Source organism: Dromaius novaehollandiae, chromosome 22, assembly GCF_036370855.1.
Source record: "Dromaius novaehollandiae isolate bDroNov1 chromosome 22, bDroNov1.hap1, whole genome shotgun sequence".
Lineage (NCBI taxonomy): Eukaryota > Metazoa > Chordata > Aves > Casuariiformes > Dromaiidae > Dromaius > Dromaius novaehollandiae.
This window is the reverse complement of record NC_088119.1, coordinates 4,310,351-4,326,675: the sequence shown is the minus strand read 5'-3', so window position 1 is coordinate 4,326,675 and position 16,325 is coordinate 4,310,351. Positions and strand designations below refer to the sequence as shown.

At 45.6% G+C, this 16,325-nt stretch overlaps 1 gene segment (V, D, J or C); it reads left to right on the top strand.

Moving 5' to 3' along the window:
• Positions 1-486: 486 nt before the first annotated feature.
• Positions 487-16,325, top strand: part of LOC135330652 (T-cell receptor alpha chain constant-like) — a 45,179-nt gene continuing 29,340 nt past the window's right edge. Inside the window, 1 exon segment of the C gene segment in view lies at positions 487-757. Within this exon segment, the coding sequence occupies positions 502-757 (256 nt within the window).

Sequence of the window (16,325 nt, the reverse complement as noted above, 5' to 3'; positions counted from 1 at the left end):
AGTAAAGTATTTCATAGATGAAACTTAACAAGCTAACTTTTATTTCTAAGGTTCAGCTTTTAATATCAACCCAATTTTACTAATTCACTTCCATGTGTTATTTTTAAAGCATTTAATTTGTTTGGAGGCTCGCAAAAACGTGTCTCTGTTCTGGGGAGTACCCATAAGAATGAAACACCTTTCAGCATTGATTTTTCTTATCCCCAGTGCTGTGGCCTTCCCAAATCTACTTTCTTACAAGAGTCATGGGTGTGAAATAACTCAGACAAATCTTTTTTTCTTTAATTCTTTTGAAATTCATATATTGCCACAATAGTACTCTGGAAATTTTGCATATTAAATGCAGTCCTCTTTTTATATCCATGTTTCATTGGAAATATCTCAAATGGGAAAAAAATTGTAAAACTTGCAACTTGTTTGCTTTTACAGCCCCAAAATATATACTAATGTGGCTAGCAGAGTATTTTGTTATGATGTTTGTGATAATATTTCTGGCTTAAGATGTGGTTTAGCATAAATTTAACCAACAAAAGGAAACTTCTGAAGATACAATCACCAACACAGCAAGAACATTTTGCTTCATATAGTCTCCTAACATTTTGCAAAGGCAATATTAAATTCTATTTTTCTGTGGTGACTGGGAATCTGTTAAATTCCTCCAATAAAGGTTTATGTAAAGAGACTTACCATAGTGTAACTGGTAGTGGCTATGGAAAGTCCACTTTTGGTGGAGGAACTCACCTGTCTGTGCTTCCAAGTAAGTTTTCAGGTAAAAGTAGTGGTCTCAAAACAGACCTTAGTATTTCAGCACATCCCAGATGTGGTTAAAGTCCATCTAATACAACTCTTGGCTGTCCAAATGACATAGCCCATAAAATATGTATCTAAATATGCCTTTGTGTGTATGTGTGTTATGAAAGGCACAACTTTTTCATTACAGTACAGTTCTGAGACTGCCTGGGTGCTTTTAGACTAGAAATTCTTAGATTCAAACTTCAGAGTTGATTTTTGTAGAGGAATATCTGACAGTGTAACTGCAGCAGGAAGAAAGCAAATAGTTGGGCAGGGGACAATATTACTTGTTAAGCCAAGTAAGTGTTTTCTAGTTAATTACACCTTTTCACATTTTTACCTATTTCTCTTCATACTCTTCATGATGTGAAGAACTCTCTGGCTTTCAGGATAAAGAAAAAGTGCTGGGGGAGAGAAATTGATAGCTGAAAGTAAATTGTAAGTTGAAAACTCAAAGGTATTACTAGGTTTATTCTAATAAGTGTGAAATCAAAAGTCCTAAAGATTTCTTCTGGAAGCTGGACAAATGCCAGAAGGCCTAGATTCAATAGGATAATGTGATCAAATATACTGAAGGATATTGAAATACAGTTTGAAGGGTCAATTTCACTTGTTCTGAACTAAAACAAAAAATGCGTGGGGTTTTCCAAAACTCTTTGCAGAGTGTACCCAGATGAAGTTACTGGTGCATAATTCGTAGGGTCTATTGTAGGGATAAGGTGTCATTTTTGTTCTACAGTGAGGACCTCAAATACTGCAGGAATCTTGCGCTCAATTTTCCTGCCTTTATTATGTTGGGGTCAGACTAAATAATTATAATAGGTTCTGATTTGTGATCAGAATGGTAATTCTGATGGATTTGGCCTTAGATTCAAAAGGGTGAAGTCAGAGTTCTGCTGAACTCTGTGGCAAGCCTGTCCCTTTTCCAGAAAGGTATTAAATATTGGGGGCACGGGGGAGAAGGGGAGAGCTAGGAATGAAAAGTAACATGTAAAAAGTGATGAGAGAAAAATCCAGGTTTTCTTAGTGAGCGTCACAGTGTGTACAGACTGCACAAACTGTGTATAGGCTTAACTTGATCCAGATTCCATGTAAAATACAGTGAGTGCTTTATGTCCTGATGTGGTGAGAGAAAGAGTCTCATGTGGAGTTGCAATCATGCATCTCTAAAAATCTTACAAAAGCAAGTTATTCTTTTAAATATGTTTTGACACACATAATTTATGCACATGAATAATTAAAACATGCATATCCATCACAGAAATGCATATGGGACATGGTTAATTGTTTGACTGCAAGGGCAAATACTCTCACCTATTTTGCAAACTCTTTTTTACTTAGATTTGTGTATAGGATCAGAGCTTTTTGTGGGGGACAAAGAAAGCAAACTTGCAGTAAGGAGGTAAAAAAAATTTCCTGTCCAGGTAGCTTGTAGAATGGAAGCATTTCTGTCTAGATTTTCCTCACTGGGGTGGGTAAGTCTAGGACGGGGGTATCTGGGTTCATTCCTATCCAGAAAGCATCACAAATCAGATGTTTCCGTGTTTCATGCAGAACCACAGAGTAAGAAAGGTTTTTGCAAAAGAAATAAATGATGTGTGAAATCAGGAATTAGCTATAACAAGCTGCAGTTTCTCAAAGGAATGAGGCTCATTGTTAAAACAAGTAAGTGCATGATCTGAAACAAAAATCTTGAGAATGACTGAAGAATCTGAGACTTGAAATTGGCACTACAGAATGAGCCTGGTGGAGGCATCATGTTCAGTATCTATTGCTCTTAGGGATGAAATGAATGTGTGGCTGGAACACTTAATGTAAAGACAGCAGCAAGAAAATGTCTGGTTTTTTCGCAAGGACTGACAGTGTTAGCGTCTGGAGAAAAGCTCTTGTTTGAGAGGGGAATCCTTACAATAATTCCTAGAGAGTTTTGGAGGTGGAGAGGACCTTAAACTGTTTTTCCAGGACTTCCCTTGCATTTGTTTTTTTTTCTTTGGTTTCTTTCTTATATACTTCTGGTCTGTTGGATTGGACCAGCTTAGCTGCCTGGTCTCTTTGAAATATCTCATTAGACCATAAGAGGAGGAGTTTTATCTGGTAGCTGATTTAGAAACAGCTATTTAGAAACAGCTATGTTAATTGCTTAAAAAAAAGTGGTGGAAATTACAACCAACTCCAGACTTGTCTAGCAGTATGTGTTTTTTAAAGGCTGTGGATTCTCTCCCACAGCCTACTGGCAAAGAAATTTTGCATAAAGGCTTGCAACTGTGGGAATGCTGGGTCATTTTGGGCACTCACTTTTGGAAAAGGCACAGAAATAATTGTGCAGCCAGGTAATTTTAATACAAATAGATGTTTCTCACTACAAATGCAATTCTCTTATACTCCTGATTATGGTAAAAAATACTCTCCTTAAAGGAATTTCAAAGGGCATCAAATGAGTTATACCAAAAGGGTGGTTCATCAGACTTTCCACTGCTATGGGATGAGTGCCTATAGCTCTTATGTTTCAAAGATGCTTCAATACTTACTTTCTGTAAATCACCTAATAAGCTCCCTGCATTTGGATGAAACAGCTGTGCATCCGCAATGTTTGTTTTTTCCCCCCTCTCCAAACACCGCTGATGTTTTCTATTGTTTGAAAACTCATTTTGCAAAGGTCCAAAAGCACTTGGGTTCTCTAGAAACAGTGTAGCTCCCCTGGGTATTCTTGGTGCTACTCCGGCAGGGCTTGCTACAGGCACTGGTTCTGTCCTTCCCTCCAGATAAATATGTGAGAAGTGCTGACCCTTTGTGTTCCAGGGAGGGCCAGCACACTGGCCCCTTTGCAAGAGCCCAGCAAGTCACTGGAACTGGGGGGAAGTGCTGCTAGTTTTTGCTAGCTCCTAGATCACTGTGTGAATGTTGGTATGGGCAAGCTGACGTTTGGCCAGGGGACCGTTTTAACTGTGAGACCGGGTGAGTAGTGTGGCCCAGCTGGGAAAAAGTGTGACTGGTGATCAGCCAGAGATATAAAGCACCCACTGTGGAGCAGGCACCAAGTCCTTTGGTTGGTAGGCATCCTCAGTCTCCGATGATTCAGCTGGTGGACAGCTTTCTCCAAATGCTTTTTCCGAGCAACAGCCTTGGCACTGGTGTAGGAAAGAGCTGAAGGCAGATGACGCAGCGTGCTTAGACGTGAAGGGGCAAGCGGGAGCTCCTCAGGGGTGAAACAATTTTACTGGGGCCCAGCTGACCTGGGACAGTTGGGCACTGTTCCTCCCAGTCTCTGGGTGCATCCCAGTAGCAGCCCAGAGGACAGCTGCATCTGTGCTGAGTGAGGTTTTGACAGGGAGTGTTGCACCGTGTGCAGGACGCAGGCAGAAAGGTTGTCTTTGGGACTGGAACAAGATTCTCAGGGCAACCCCTGCTTCGTTCTGCTGGGGAAAAGGGACTTAAAGGAGCCTGAAGGACAGAATGCACTGCTGAATTCAAAGGTAGGGCTGCAGGCAGTTTTATATACCATGCCATGCACAGCAAGTTGTTTTCTCTCCCCCTCCGAAAGAGGCTTCTGGGGTGAGGGGAGGGGGGGAGATTCAGGTGTGTCGCCGCTTACTCTTACTCTAAAGGCTGTAAGTCTAGAGGAGATCTTCCAAGGCACCGCCAATGGTGCTTAGAGATGCAAATGGTGATTTCAAAAGGTTGGGAGTCCCAAACCCAATTCTTTCCAAAGCCAGGGACCTCTTAACACAAGTATGCATTTCCCATGACAAAGGCAAGGCTGAGATTCTGCTGCCCTCCTCATTATGGCATTAGGTATTCTGCTGAGTTTCGCTGAAGAGTGGTGGAAGACTGTGTACGCTGTGTCCAAGCATGCCTTTGAATGCAGCCACTTGCTGAGACTATTTAGAACTCTGCCAGGAATTCTTGCGGTGGGCGTCTCTTTTGCCAGTCCTGCAAACTAGTCAACCGTCCTTTAGAGACTGGAAAGCTCTTCTCACATGTTCCAGGTCCCTAAAACACCCTTGGTGTTGTATTTAATGATGTTTAGATTTTAGAGAGCAAACCTAAACCTCTGAGGTCAGTTTGTTTGTTTGAAATGGGCCCCTCTGCCTCTGCCTTGTTGGGAAGCTCCTCTGTCAGCTGCACTAGAAGGCTTCCTTGTTACAGCGGGATGAGACACTTTGTGTAATGGCTTTTGTTGCTGTGAGTAGCAGCGGCTACAGGTACACCTTTGGAGCTGGAACAAAGCTGACAGTAAACCCTTGTGAGTACTGTAAAAGCCATTTTTTACCCTCGTAGGGCAATGCAAAAGTATCCATAACAGTAATGTGACAGCGCGAATGTTAGGAAGTCTTTTGTTATGGCAAACAACACAGCATGTCTATGAAGACTTACCAGATTACCTTTGTCCATAGAACCTGGCTTGTGAAAAAAGTGAGTAAGATTTCTGAGATTTGGGGCTTTGACTTACACAGTGGAAAAATCCAATCCAGTTAAAATCATAATAAAGTAAATATTTGCTAAGACAATAGCAAAATGTAGTTCAGATATAGGTTACTGCCTGAAAGTAATCTCCTTGTTACTATAGTATCTCTCTGATGGATATCGTAGAAGATGGTCTTCAGTGCAATTATTTAAATTTCATAAACTGTGGAGCTTTCCTATGAGAGAAAACTTAAATCTGGCAGCTGTTATAGATACATGCAACTTATTTTCCCACTGTGAATAGTTTCACACTTGCAACATTTTGAAGTAAGCTTTGTTTCATGGTGTTTCTTATGGAAATCTTAGTAAACTCTCATTTGGAGTGGGAGCCAAGCTTTTCTTTATCCAGATATGTGAACTTTCCAAGTTAGGAAAATATAGGCTTTGAAAAATACTCACTAAAAACACTTTAGTCTGTTTCTCCCTTTCATTCCGAATAAAATTATGTGTAAGAAATTTGTTCCCTAACTGTAATCAAGTAGAGATTTCCTGGTAGCTGCTGAGATTTGGGGATATAAAATAAAATAATGCTAAAACTAATCAAAAAATAAAGGAGGCAGTTTTTAAAGGAGGCCCACAAAGGAGAGTGGGCATTTTATTAAACAAGGAAAGTGGAACAAAAAGATAACACAGACCGGTTAGACTCAATGTCAACAGCTGGAAGGCTTCTAGATGCTATCTGGGAAGCTGTATATGCATGCACAGATTGACAAGCAGGTGCTGCTAGGGTGCGGAGACAGATGAAAGAATAAACATGACTAATTAGGTGGTAGACAATAGCTACATTAGTGAGTGTCAGGAATGACTAAGCAGGCTGAATGTGGTTGAAGGGAGTGTTTATTTCACTATATATAGTGAGGAGGTGTCCAAAAACTTGCCTTGGTTAGATTATTCCAATAAGCATCTTGCATTGCCACGTTTATAAATCTTAATTCAGCATAGACTGCTATGTGCATACCTTTTTGCAAAGCAGTGTGTCACAGTGTAATACTGGGAATTATGGCAAACTTGCATTTGGAGCTGGAACCAAACTTATGGTTTCTCCAGGTACGTCTGAATTCTCAGAGGTGGCTCTCCTTGAAAGTATTTTTGTTGATTTACAAGGTGTTTTGCCTGTCTAATCTCTCCACAATATATTAAGAACAGGTTTATAAATTTTCACCTGGTGTAAGAGCAAGTGACTTCCATGACTGCATATATATATTTTTCCCTTCCTTACTCCTGCTGATGAACTGGTCAAAGCAGAAGTTTTGCATATGCAAGAATTTTCTTGGAAAGTCAACAGCAGGTGGGCTTCTAAATCCTTCCTAGACTAGCAAAAATCTTTGGAGAAGAGGCAAAGGGAAATGTTGAAAACCAATATGGGCCAGCAAAATGCACAGTGATGAGAACTGCCTCATAAGGTTGGACTTACAGGGCCTTTCCTAGCATGTGGCTGTTAATACCTTAAGATAATGAGGCTCAATTTAAGATAATGAGACTCCTCATTCTGTGTTGATGTAAATTATGAATACATATTTGGCTTGCTTTGGAGATCTTGTGTAGATTGTTATAAATGGGAGACGAGTTTCTGTCATATTGTGAAGCATACTGGAAGCTCAGGATACAAGTTCATCTTTCGGAATGACACCAAGCTTGTAATCATAGCCAGTAAGTGCTCAGTACTGGAGAATTATCTGGGTCTTCAACACTCACATGAAGTCTGGAGCACATTAGAAGGGAAGACTTAAACCGTTGGAGAGCAGTGTGACAAGTTTGAAAAGCTAGGGATGGAACAGATGCTCAGGCAGAGAGGAAAAACATCAGGTTAATTTTTGAATGGCTTTTGTGAAAAGATGGAGGGCTGATCCTGACCAAAAATAATTTTGCCTAGACAAAAAAGATTGAAAAAGTAATGCTGTGGGTGTTGCTGCCAGAAGGTGGTCACACAATGTCAGTTTAAACAAATGTTTGCAATAAACTCATGAAGGATAGGTTCATGGTTCATGAAACCCTTCAGCTCAAAATCTACAAACCACCCATTGAGAGAGACTGTAGGGAACAGCAGAGCCTGCTCTCCCATGTGTGACCTGTTTCTTATATTCTTTCTCAGATAACTTGTAACAAGATTGGGTAATGCTTCCCTAGTTGCCAGGTGTCTCCTCCCAGCTTGGAGGCACCTGCACATCAAACTGCGTAATTCATAGCAGAAAAAAAATGATGCACAACTCCTGCAGTTGGAAAAATGGATAAGCAAATCCAGTAGTCCAAGAAAACTAGGCTTCCAACAATTTTCTCTCCCAGCTTTGTTAATCAGATATTTTTGTGTACCTTAAATAGTGTCTTCAAACTATGCACCATATTTTGAGGGCTGCATACTGTGTAATACTGCTTAGGATAAAATTGCGTTTGGATGAGGGACCAAGCTCTTGGTTCCTGTGAGTAACTTCAATTTCTCAAACATATGATGTATGTTTCTTTCATCCCTCCATCCCCCTCTCTCCTCACCCCCTTTCCACTGTTTTTGGAAATATCTGAAAAAAATAAGAACTCTCTTGTGTGAAACCCTTTGGGAAAGGAAAGAAAGTTAGATCCTGAGACAACAATACAGAGAAATGCATACCAAAAAGTGTGCTTTCTACTTAAAGGCTAAATGGCAGACTTGCTCTGGGGTCACCCTTGACTAATTCAGCTGGCAGATTCAAGTGAATAGAATAACGGAGTTTGTACTAAACCACTCACCACGAGGTGAGCTATGAAGTAACAGCAGATAAACTAATTTTGGGGAGGGGAATTTGGCTAACAGTAAGACCAAGTAAGTGAGGAATGATGGTGAAGAACAGAATTTATTATGCAGGTGACTTTCTGGAAGCAATGAGATAAATATCACAGAATCACAGAAGGGACCTCTGGAGATCATCTGATCCAAATCCTCTGCTCAAGCAGGGTCAGCTAGAGCAGGTTGCCCAGAACCATGTCCAGTTGTGTTTTGATGGAGGGAAATATTAAGGAAGAGCTGTGTGAGAGTTGATGATAAATGGAATGTTTAAAAGACATAATACAGCGTACTGTTTGATAAAAGGAATGTGTAAAAAAAAAAAGGTTAGATAGAAGAAAAGCCCTAGATAGACAGATCTATCTAATTATGGATCTAAACAGAATTACCTTTCATTGAATATTTCTGTTTTTACCCTCGTAGGGCAATGCAAAAGTATCCATAACAGTAATGTGACAGCGCGAATGTTAGGAAGTCTTCCTCCGAGCATGCACAGCCCTGTGCCTTTTCTCAGGGTATTGCAAAGCTGTGAGCAGCTGGGGGAACACAGTGCAGGGAGGGCAGTAAGCTTGTCTTTGGAAAGCAGGCAAAGCTTTTTACAAAGACGTATTTACAAAAAGGTGGTGGGGTTGAGAGAAATGCAAACATCTCAACATACGTATACTGAGCAGAGTGGGGGGGCTCCTGCAGGGCTTCTAATGCAGCACTTCAATCTTTCTGGACACGGCCACTGTCTGGTGAAGAGAAGCTGTGTGTTAGCCCGGTATCTGGAGAAGGATGTAGTCATCAGTCAGGATTTAGTGATTTGATTCTGCCTTTTGCCATTTTTCCTCTACTCAGCAGGGAAAGGCACATGTCAGCCTCTTCAGAAGGTGAGGATGCTTCCTTTCTGCTAGCTGTAGGGTTGTTGTAAGGCTGTGTGTGGCTGTGGCAATTTACAGCGGCAGGTCTTGGCAAGCTCACCTTTGGACGCGGAACCAGACTTTCTGTGAAACCTGGTAAGCACCTTTGTGATAACAGGGCTGTTGACTGAAATCCCAGGGAGGAACAAGGACCTGGTGGCAGCCCCATTTGGGAAGAGTAAGCGGTCACTGTGTGAGGCGAGAGCTGCTCAGCTGTCTCTCAAGCTGCTCTGTGGAGAGGTGATTGCCTTGCCCTATCAAGGTTGCTAGGTAGCTGGGGCTTTGGGACTGATCAGTGTTGTTTGGAATGAGTTATCAGCCTGCCAAAATAGCATTTGTTAAGCTTCGATAGCCTGCCTCCCCGCCCCCCCCCCCCCACCCTTTTTCTTTTTTTTGAGGACCTGGGTTTTCATGTGTTCCCATGGAGTAACTGGGAAGCCACCAATACCAGCTTTTCTGAGGTCATGCTGTTTGCAAACAGCACCTCTCTGCCATAGGCGGTTGTTGTAAAGCAGTAAGCTCCTGGGTGAACTATGGAGGAAGCACGCAAAACTCACCTTTGAGAGTGCACATGGGCTAACACTCAGGAATAGGTGGGTCTGGTTTCCCACTTCATACCTTTGAGACCTGTTGAGACTGGGATTTCTGTGGCTAGGTCAGAGAAAAGTGAAGAGCAAGATGCTGTAATTTGGAGCCGGAGGCATGTGGCAAGGGTGCAGACTCTTTTCCCCCATGATCGCTTTGCAAAAAGTCAGATACGTGCTGGCAGTAAAAAACAGATACTAAATAACATAAAAAACAGATCCTGCCAGCACATGCTGGCAGTGGCTTTCTCTCCATGGGAAATGAACAGCTCAGCCCCTTATGGCTTTCCAGGCCTGGAGAGGGGAATCCCACCCCAAGTACGGCTTTTGTTCACCTCTGTATGTTCCCAGAAATCTCCCAGGCCTTCAGGGACTCTCACTGTCTTTCTGTTTCCGTTGCCCAGAACCTTGTCCTGCTTAATCGTCCAAAGCTCCCGGTTGTTCCTCTGATGCAAACATTGTCTTGCCTTCCGCTCTCTTGCTCCTGTTTGTGGCTGCAGACAGGCTTCTGTCCACGTTTTCAGCCTTTGAGAAAGCCCTCTGGGCACTGTTAGAAACTGGTCTGCACAGGGAGGGAGTTTGTGTGTTTGTGTTGGGGGGGGGGGGGGAGATTTGGCAGTCAGAACCAAGACAGGTATTTTGGAGTGTGCCGGAGGGTCTGGCAAAAGAACTGTGCTTTTAGGGTTGCTCAAAGGCTGAAAGTGGAATTTTGCTAGTAATCCCTGCATCTTTCCTCTGCTTGGAGAAAGGAGAAAGCTTGCAACCAGCGGTCATCTCCATCACAGCTGGAAGACATCCCTAAGGAGGAAAACCTCTAGGGGAAGTCCAAGCTCGAGTCCCCAAAGAATTAACTTGGGAAGACTGTCTTAGGAGAAACGCCAAGTGAGCAAGCCCGCAGCTTTGGAGGTAATAAGGCAGTGGAGGGGAGAAATGACTGACAGGGTTTTTGCTGTGAAGGCACATACTGTGTGAATAGTTATGGAAGCCCAGTCATCTTTGGAGGTGGAACTCGCCTAAGGATCAGACCAAGTAAGTTTTCAAGCCCTTTTCCACGCCACCCTGTAGAAAAGGGAGATACACACGTTGATCCGGAGGGTTTTTTTTTTTTTTTTTTTTGTCTTTTCTGGTTTTTTTTCTTAGCAGTAGCAGTATAGTGGATGAATTTCAAGCAAGGTCTGCTAAGGTGTGCTCTCATTCACTCGCTTCTTTCAGTTACCTGCTTCCTTGCTTTCCCATTAAAAGACACAGGTCTTCAGCCTTGCTGCTTGGGAACGGCCCTTGCGTGCCCTGACCGTCCCTGTGTGATGTGGGGCAGGTCAGTTTGCTCTCTCTGCTACAGCTTGGGGTGGTTGCCCTTTGAAGTGCTGAAGAAAGGCTGAACGGTCTTGGCTGCACCGGAGTCCTATCGGTCATCCCTCCTCTAGATGAGCTTCTCTACTGGCAGCTCCTTAGCTTGCAGTGGGTTGCTGTAACAGCTCTAATAGTAAGAGCTGAAACGGTAATAGTGGTAACTGCGACAGTTGTAAGAGGTGACTGTTTTCCTGCCACGCATGGGGCAATTCCAGACTTTCTGCTGCTCTAAACCGAGGCAGCACCATTGACTCCGCCGCAAGGGCGTTGGCACGAGCTGAAGTTTCCAGAGCTGTAATTCAGGAACAGGATTGCAGATTCACCTCTGCTGGAGAAGTTGCTAGCCCAAGTGACCTAACGGCAGCTAGCTGGGCTTGGAAACAGCTCACGTTGTTTGGCTGTCTGGGTGAGCAGAGGGTAGACGTCCAGAAACGACCCACTTCTCCGTAAGACACCAGTGTGACCGTCACACAGCGCAAGCCAAGGGGTTCCTTGCCTTGTTCTGGATGCCGTCTTACCAAGGCCAGTGCTATTCCTGGCTTTAAAGGGCTGCTTCTGACGGGAAGGAGCTCTTCTCCTAGAGTTTATCTGTGGAGGGACTGGAATAACGGCTGATGGTTTTTGCTGTGGTGCGAATGGCTGTGTGAACACAGGAAACTACAAACCGACACTGGGGACAGGGACACGTCTGGTTGTGAAGCCCAGTAAGTACGCCTACTGCCTAGCTACCATTATTTCTTTTGCTCAGGTATCAGAACTAGCCCTTTCAAATTCCTTGAGCAGTTACCATTATCTGACCAGAGCAGGCTCATTCCCGGCTCTGAAGGGCCCCAGGATGCCCACTCCCTCTGCCGAGCTGGGCTCTGCTGTGTCCTTTTCCCCCAGCTCCCCCTTCTCCTCATGAGCAATGGGGTCAGTCCATCCTGCCGGCAGAAGTCGGAACCATTGAGCAGTGACTTAGTCCAGCAGACAGATGTTCTGGGTGTCTGCCCAAAGTATTCCACACCTGGAGGGCAAAGCTGGGTTACACTTGGGTTACCCAAGGGCAAGCGTTGCCTTTCTCACACAGGAGGTAGTAGAGCTTATGTTCTTGTTGAGATGAAAACCACTGTGTGAATTACAACAAGCTCACATTTGGAAAAGGGACACAACTTCACGTTGTGCCTAGTAAGTGCAGCCAGATTCTTGCAGTCTCTTCCTACTTGGGGTAAAGCTACACACTTTCCAGCTGGCAGCTGGCTTCCTGGCTTTTCTCCTCTTTGGCTTGTGATTCTGCAGACGCTGGCTTAAATGCAGTCCCCTTTCCTTCTGGACAGGCTTTGGTTCTGGCCAGAAGCAGAAGTCCTTATGAATGGGCCTTACAGCCTCTCAGTCCCACGTAGTGCTCTTGATCCACAGACCGCCCGGTGGGCTTTCTTCGCTTCAGGACACAGGGGACTCTGACTTGAATTCAACGCTGTCTAGCCAGGCTCTGGATGCCCAGCCGCCCCAAGTGGTGGCAAGGTTTTGGTTGAGAAAGGAAATGTTGTGCAAAGCTGCAAGCAGTGCGTAATAGACCTGTCTTTGGCTCTGGAGCGAGGCTCTATGTTGCACCAAGTAAGTCCTCCACCGTGCCAAGGACTTCTGTTTTCTCTGCGGTTCTTCTTTGGGTGTTTGAGAGCCGCAGGGTGACTGGGCTTTTGGTAATTTCTGTGCGAGCATACCTAGCGACTGACTTTGTTTTCAGGCTAAATGCCATGTGGGTCCAAAGCAGCCCTTCCTCGTGGTCAGTGTGCCTGGGTAGCAAAAACTGACTGCACGTCTGCTCCTAAATTTCAGGGACTGGGGTCTCCGCAAAGTCCAAGCAGAGGCAAGTCGTGCTTTCCTGGATTAGCCCAAGGGCATTCCTGCCCCTGAGCACCTCCCGTGCCACTAGTCCTGTTCCAGGTGCGTGGGGAGGATCTCTGAGGCCAGTGCTTCCCACTGGGGTTTTTGTTGCAGTAGGAAGCACGGTGTGAACGATGGTGCCTACAAACTCACCTTTGGGAGGGGGACAAGGCTCCTTGTGATGCCCAGTAAGTGCTCTCCAGATGTGGCAGGCATGCCCAGTGCTCTTAAAGCTGTTCTTGACCTCCAGGGAATGTGCGCCGCGGTCAGACTGGTTTTCTCCCGTCTTGGGAGAGATCTGCCATTCTAACTGCAACCAGTGGGGTGGAATGGACTGGAGGAACTGCAGGGGAAGTTTGGTGGGTGCCCATCAGTTCTGGCCTCCAGCACCAGCCTCATCTCACATAGCTAGGCTGTTAACCTCCACTCCCGGCCCTGGGATTCTCGGATTCTCCCACCCCATGTCACGTTTCCAGTGCCCCTCATGTCCTTGGCCAAGGTGGGCAAAGCCTTGGGGAAAGAGGGTGCTGCTGAAGTGGCTTGCTAGGCTTTTTGTTATGGAAGGAAATGCTGTGTGATTATGGCTCCAGCTACAAGAAGCTTACCTTTGGCTCAGGGACCACAGTGTCTGTCAAACCAAGTGAGTGTTCAGCTTTCGTGTGTCTCCTTTTTCAAAAGACCTTAAGTGTCCACTGGAATGCTATGTAGACTTAATTGTCATAGCAGGATCACCTTACAAGCCAAGTCACTTAGCGCAGACGAGGCAGGCCAGCAGAGAAGTTCTGAGACAATGAACGTGTGCCCAAACCCCCCCATAAATGAGCGATCGGAGCTGAAACACGCTGGCGTGGGTAGAAACGTGGCCAGGTGCAGCACTTTTCCTGTCAGAGAAAGGTGCTAAGAACACCACGCAGAGGTGCTTTAAGACAGGCGGACAGATTAGTCGTCAGCAGTAATAGAGCTGTGGTTTAGGGCGCACGGACAGATCGATCGCCAACTGTCCGATGCCTGAGCGGGGCTGTGAAAGGGCGGGGGGCGATTCGCAACCTGGGTTCTGTTCTGGTTCTTACGCTGTGACTTTTGTGCAGTTTGGGCAAGGCTCAGAGTATGCTTTGCCTTAAATGTTTCTTGAAGGGCTAGCTCAACAGTTGAACACATTACTGTGATGATGATTGTTTTTCCCCCTGAATAAAGCCAGGGACAGAAAAACTGAGGGACATAATGCTAATTGTTTCCAGCCTGGATAAGGGGTGGACGTTGAAAGGAGTAGGAGGAAGTCTTAGGCCTGGTTGTGCGTATGGAGGATGGAATTGTGGGTGAACCGATAGTCAGAAGTGGAAGGCCTCTCCATAAAGCCAAGCAAGTGAAGTTACCCACCGCAAATGCAATTGGCAGAAAGGCAGCAGGTTTCCCTTTGAACCTGTGGACCCCACCTGCCCAGGGTGTAAATGAGGAGACGTCCAGTAAAGCCAGACCAGTGACAGTGTCGCCGGCTGGGACCTAGCTTTCTGTAAGGTGCCCTGCTGTTGTGAGAACATCCGCAGATTCATCCTTGGCTCAGGGACTAAAGCGACCGTCTTGCCACGTAAGTGGGTCAATGTTTGCATGCTGCAATATCATCTGAGTATTGCTTCCCAACACCTGCGCTGCAGGAGCAGGAAAGGAGACAAGCACAAGAAAGGAAAGGAAAACAAACCAAACCCTGGTGCTCTCAGTGAAAGCCTTGTTTTGCTGTGAAGCTAGGAAAGTGACAGCAAGAAAGCTCTTTTGGGTTTCTCGGAGCAACACAAGACCCAGCCGTTCTGCCAGCGTGTCTGAAAAATCCCTGTGCCAGTGAGCAACGGGTTTTCTCAAAGGCGCTTGAGAAGTTCAGCTCTGATTTTTACCTTGCGTCCTCTCTGGGTAGTAGTCTCTGATGCAATTCCCATCTCCTACCTGAGGAGTGCATCTCGCTCCTTGCAAAATGAGTAAGGAGGGGATTCAAGAGCAGGCTGATCCTGGGTGGTTTCTTGTTAGGGCATGTACCACTGTGTGAACAGCAACGCGGCAAAACTCCAGTTTGGGCCAGGGACGCAGTTACGCGTTCATCCAAGTATGTTTGCCTCTCCTGCTTCTCCATCTTAGCCTCAATCCTTCTGCTGTCTTTCCACTTTAGCCAGTTTAAGACCAAACAGAGAAAGCTGAGGAGCAGCTGGGAGGATGGGAGGTTTCTGACACTGTTTGAAACACTGTGTGTATGGCAACAGACAGCTCACCTTTGGGAGAGGAACTGTGCTCATTATCAGACCCAGTGAGTATGGGGGCAGTGTCTCTTCCGTCCCTGTGGCAGCCTTTTCAGTGTCTGACTCCTGCCATTTGCTTCCTCGCTAAACATGCATGCTTTAGCCCCGGGCTAAATCCCATGGCCAGCTCGGACTGTGCTGCAGGCTGTAGCAGGTGAGGGAGGGGAGACCTTGCCATCCGTGGCTCAGTCTTCCAGGCCTCAGAGAATTTCAAGGGTCATTCTGGGCAGCAGAAGCAGCAGTTTACTGTTGAGCTCCGCAGCACAGTGCCAAGAGTGGTACTGCCCGAAAACTGCACTTTGGGATGGCGACAAAGCTGTCAGTTCTGCAGGGTATGTTGCAGAACTTTCCCTTTTGCCCCGGTTGCAGCAAGGTTGATTCCTATGTGCCGTCCGCGTGCACCTGTCCCCGTTTTACTGGCTTCCTTAGGAGCTTTGGCCGTAAAAATGTTGCAGTGGACATTTTGGTGGATGTGGACAGCTTTAGATGAGTGGAAGGCCTGAACTGAGTCCGGGGTTTTTGAGGGAGGATAAAACACTGCAGGTCCAATGCGGCAGGTGGGAAGATGACAGTCGGGGAAGGAACATCATTAACTGTAAAACCCAGTGGGTACTAGCATTAAGCCACCACTAGCATTTCAAAGCAAAAGAGCCTACCAGGAGTCTGCTTTACCTTGGGGGTTCGCCCCTCCCTCCCCCGCCTTTTAAAATCTTGCATGTTTTATGACCAAATGCCTTTTTCACAGCTTTTACCGACCAGGTTAAAAGCTACCATCCGGACATGCCTGCATCTGCTAGGGACGGGTCATTGGAAAGCGGCCTCTGAACCCCTTAGACACCCAAACTTGTTACATTTCCCGTGGACCTGGTGCACTCAAGCAGGCCTTTCACTCGCACGGGCTCCTCAGTTCCGTGCCACTGTTACCACGGGTGAGACTTGTTCCTCACTTGCCTTGAAAATTATGAAGGGCAAAGGGGAAAGCTCCTCCGGAAATTGCAGGTGAACTGGGGAAGAGATTTTCCTTTGTTCCCAGTGGCAGCACTGTATTTGAGCCTGCTGTCAGACAGCTGTGCAGTGCCTTGAATCCAGGCACGTCTTCTGCGAGATCATGCGCAGGGCGGACAGAGGCATTTTTGTAATGAGACGTGTCAGAGTGCGTATGGTGCAGACAGAGTGACTTTTGGAAAGGGCACCGTGCTTTCAGTCAGAGCCGGTAAGTGAGCGACTGCCCCGGAAAGTGGAATTGCTTCCTTTTTCTCTTCTTCCTTATTGCCTTGTGGGGAAGAAGCTTGGGAACTGAACTGCGAAGTTCTCCAGAGGCCCCTGGGAC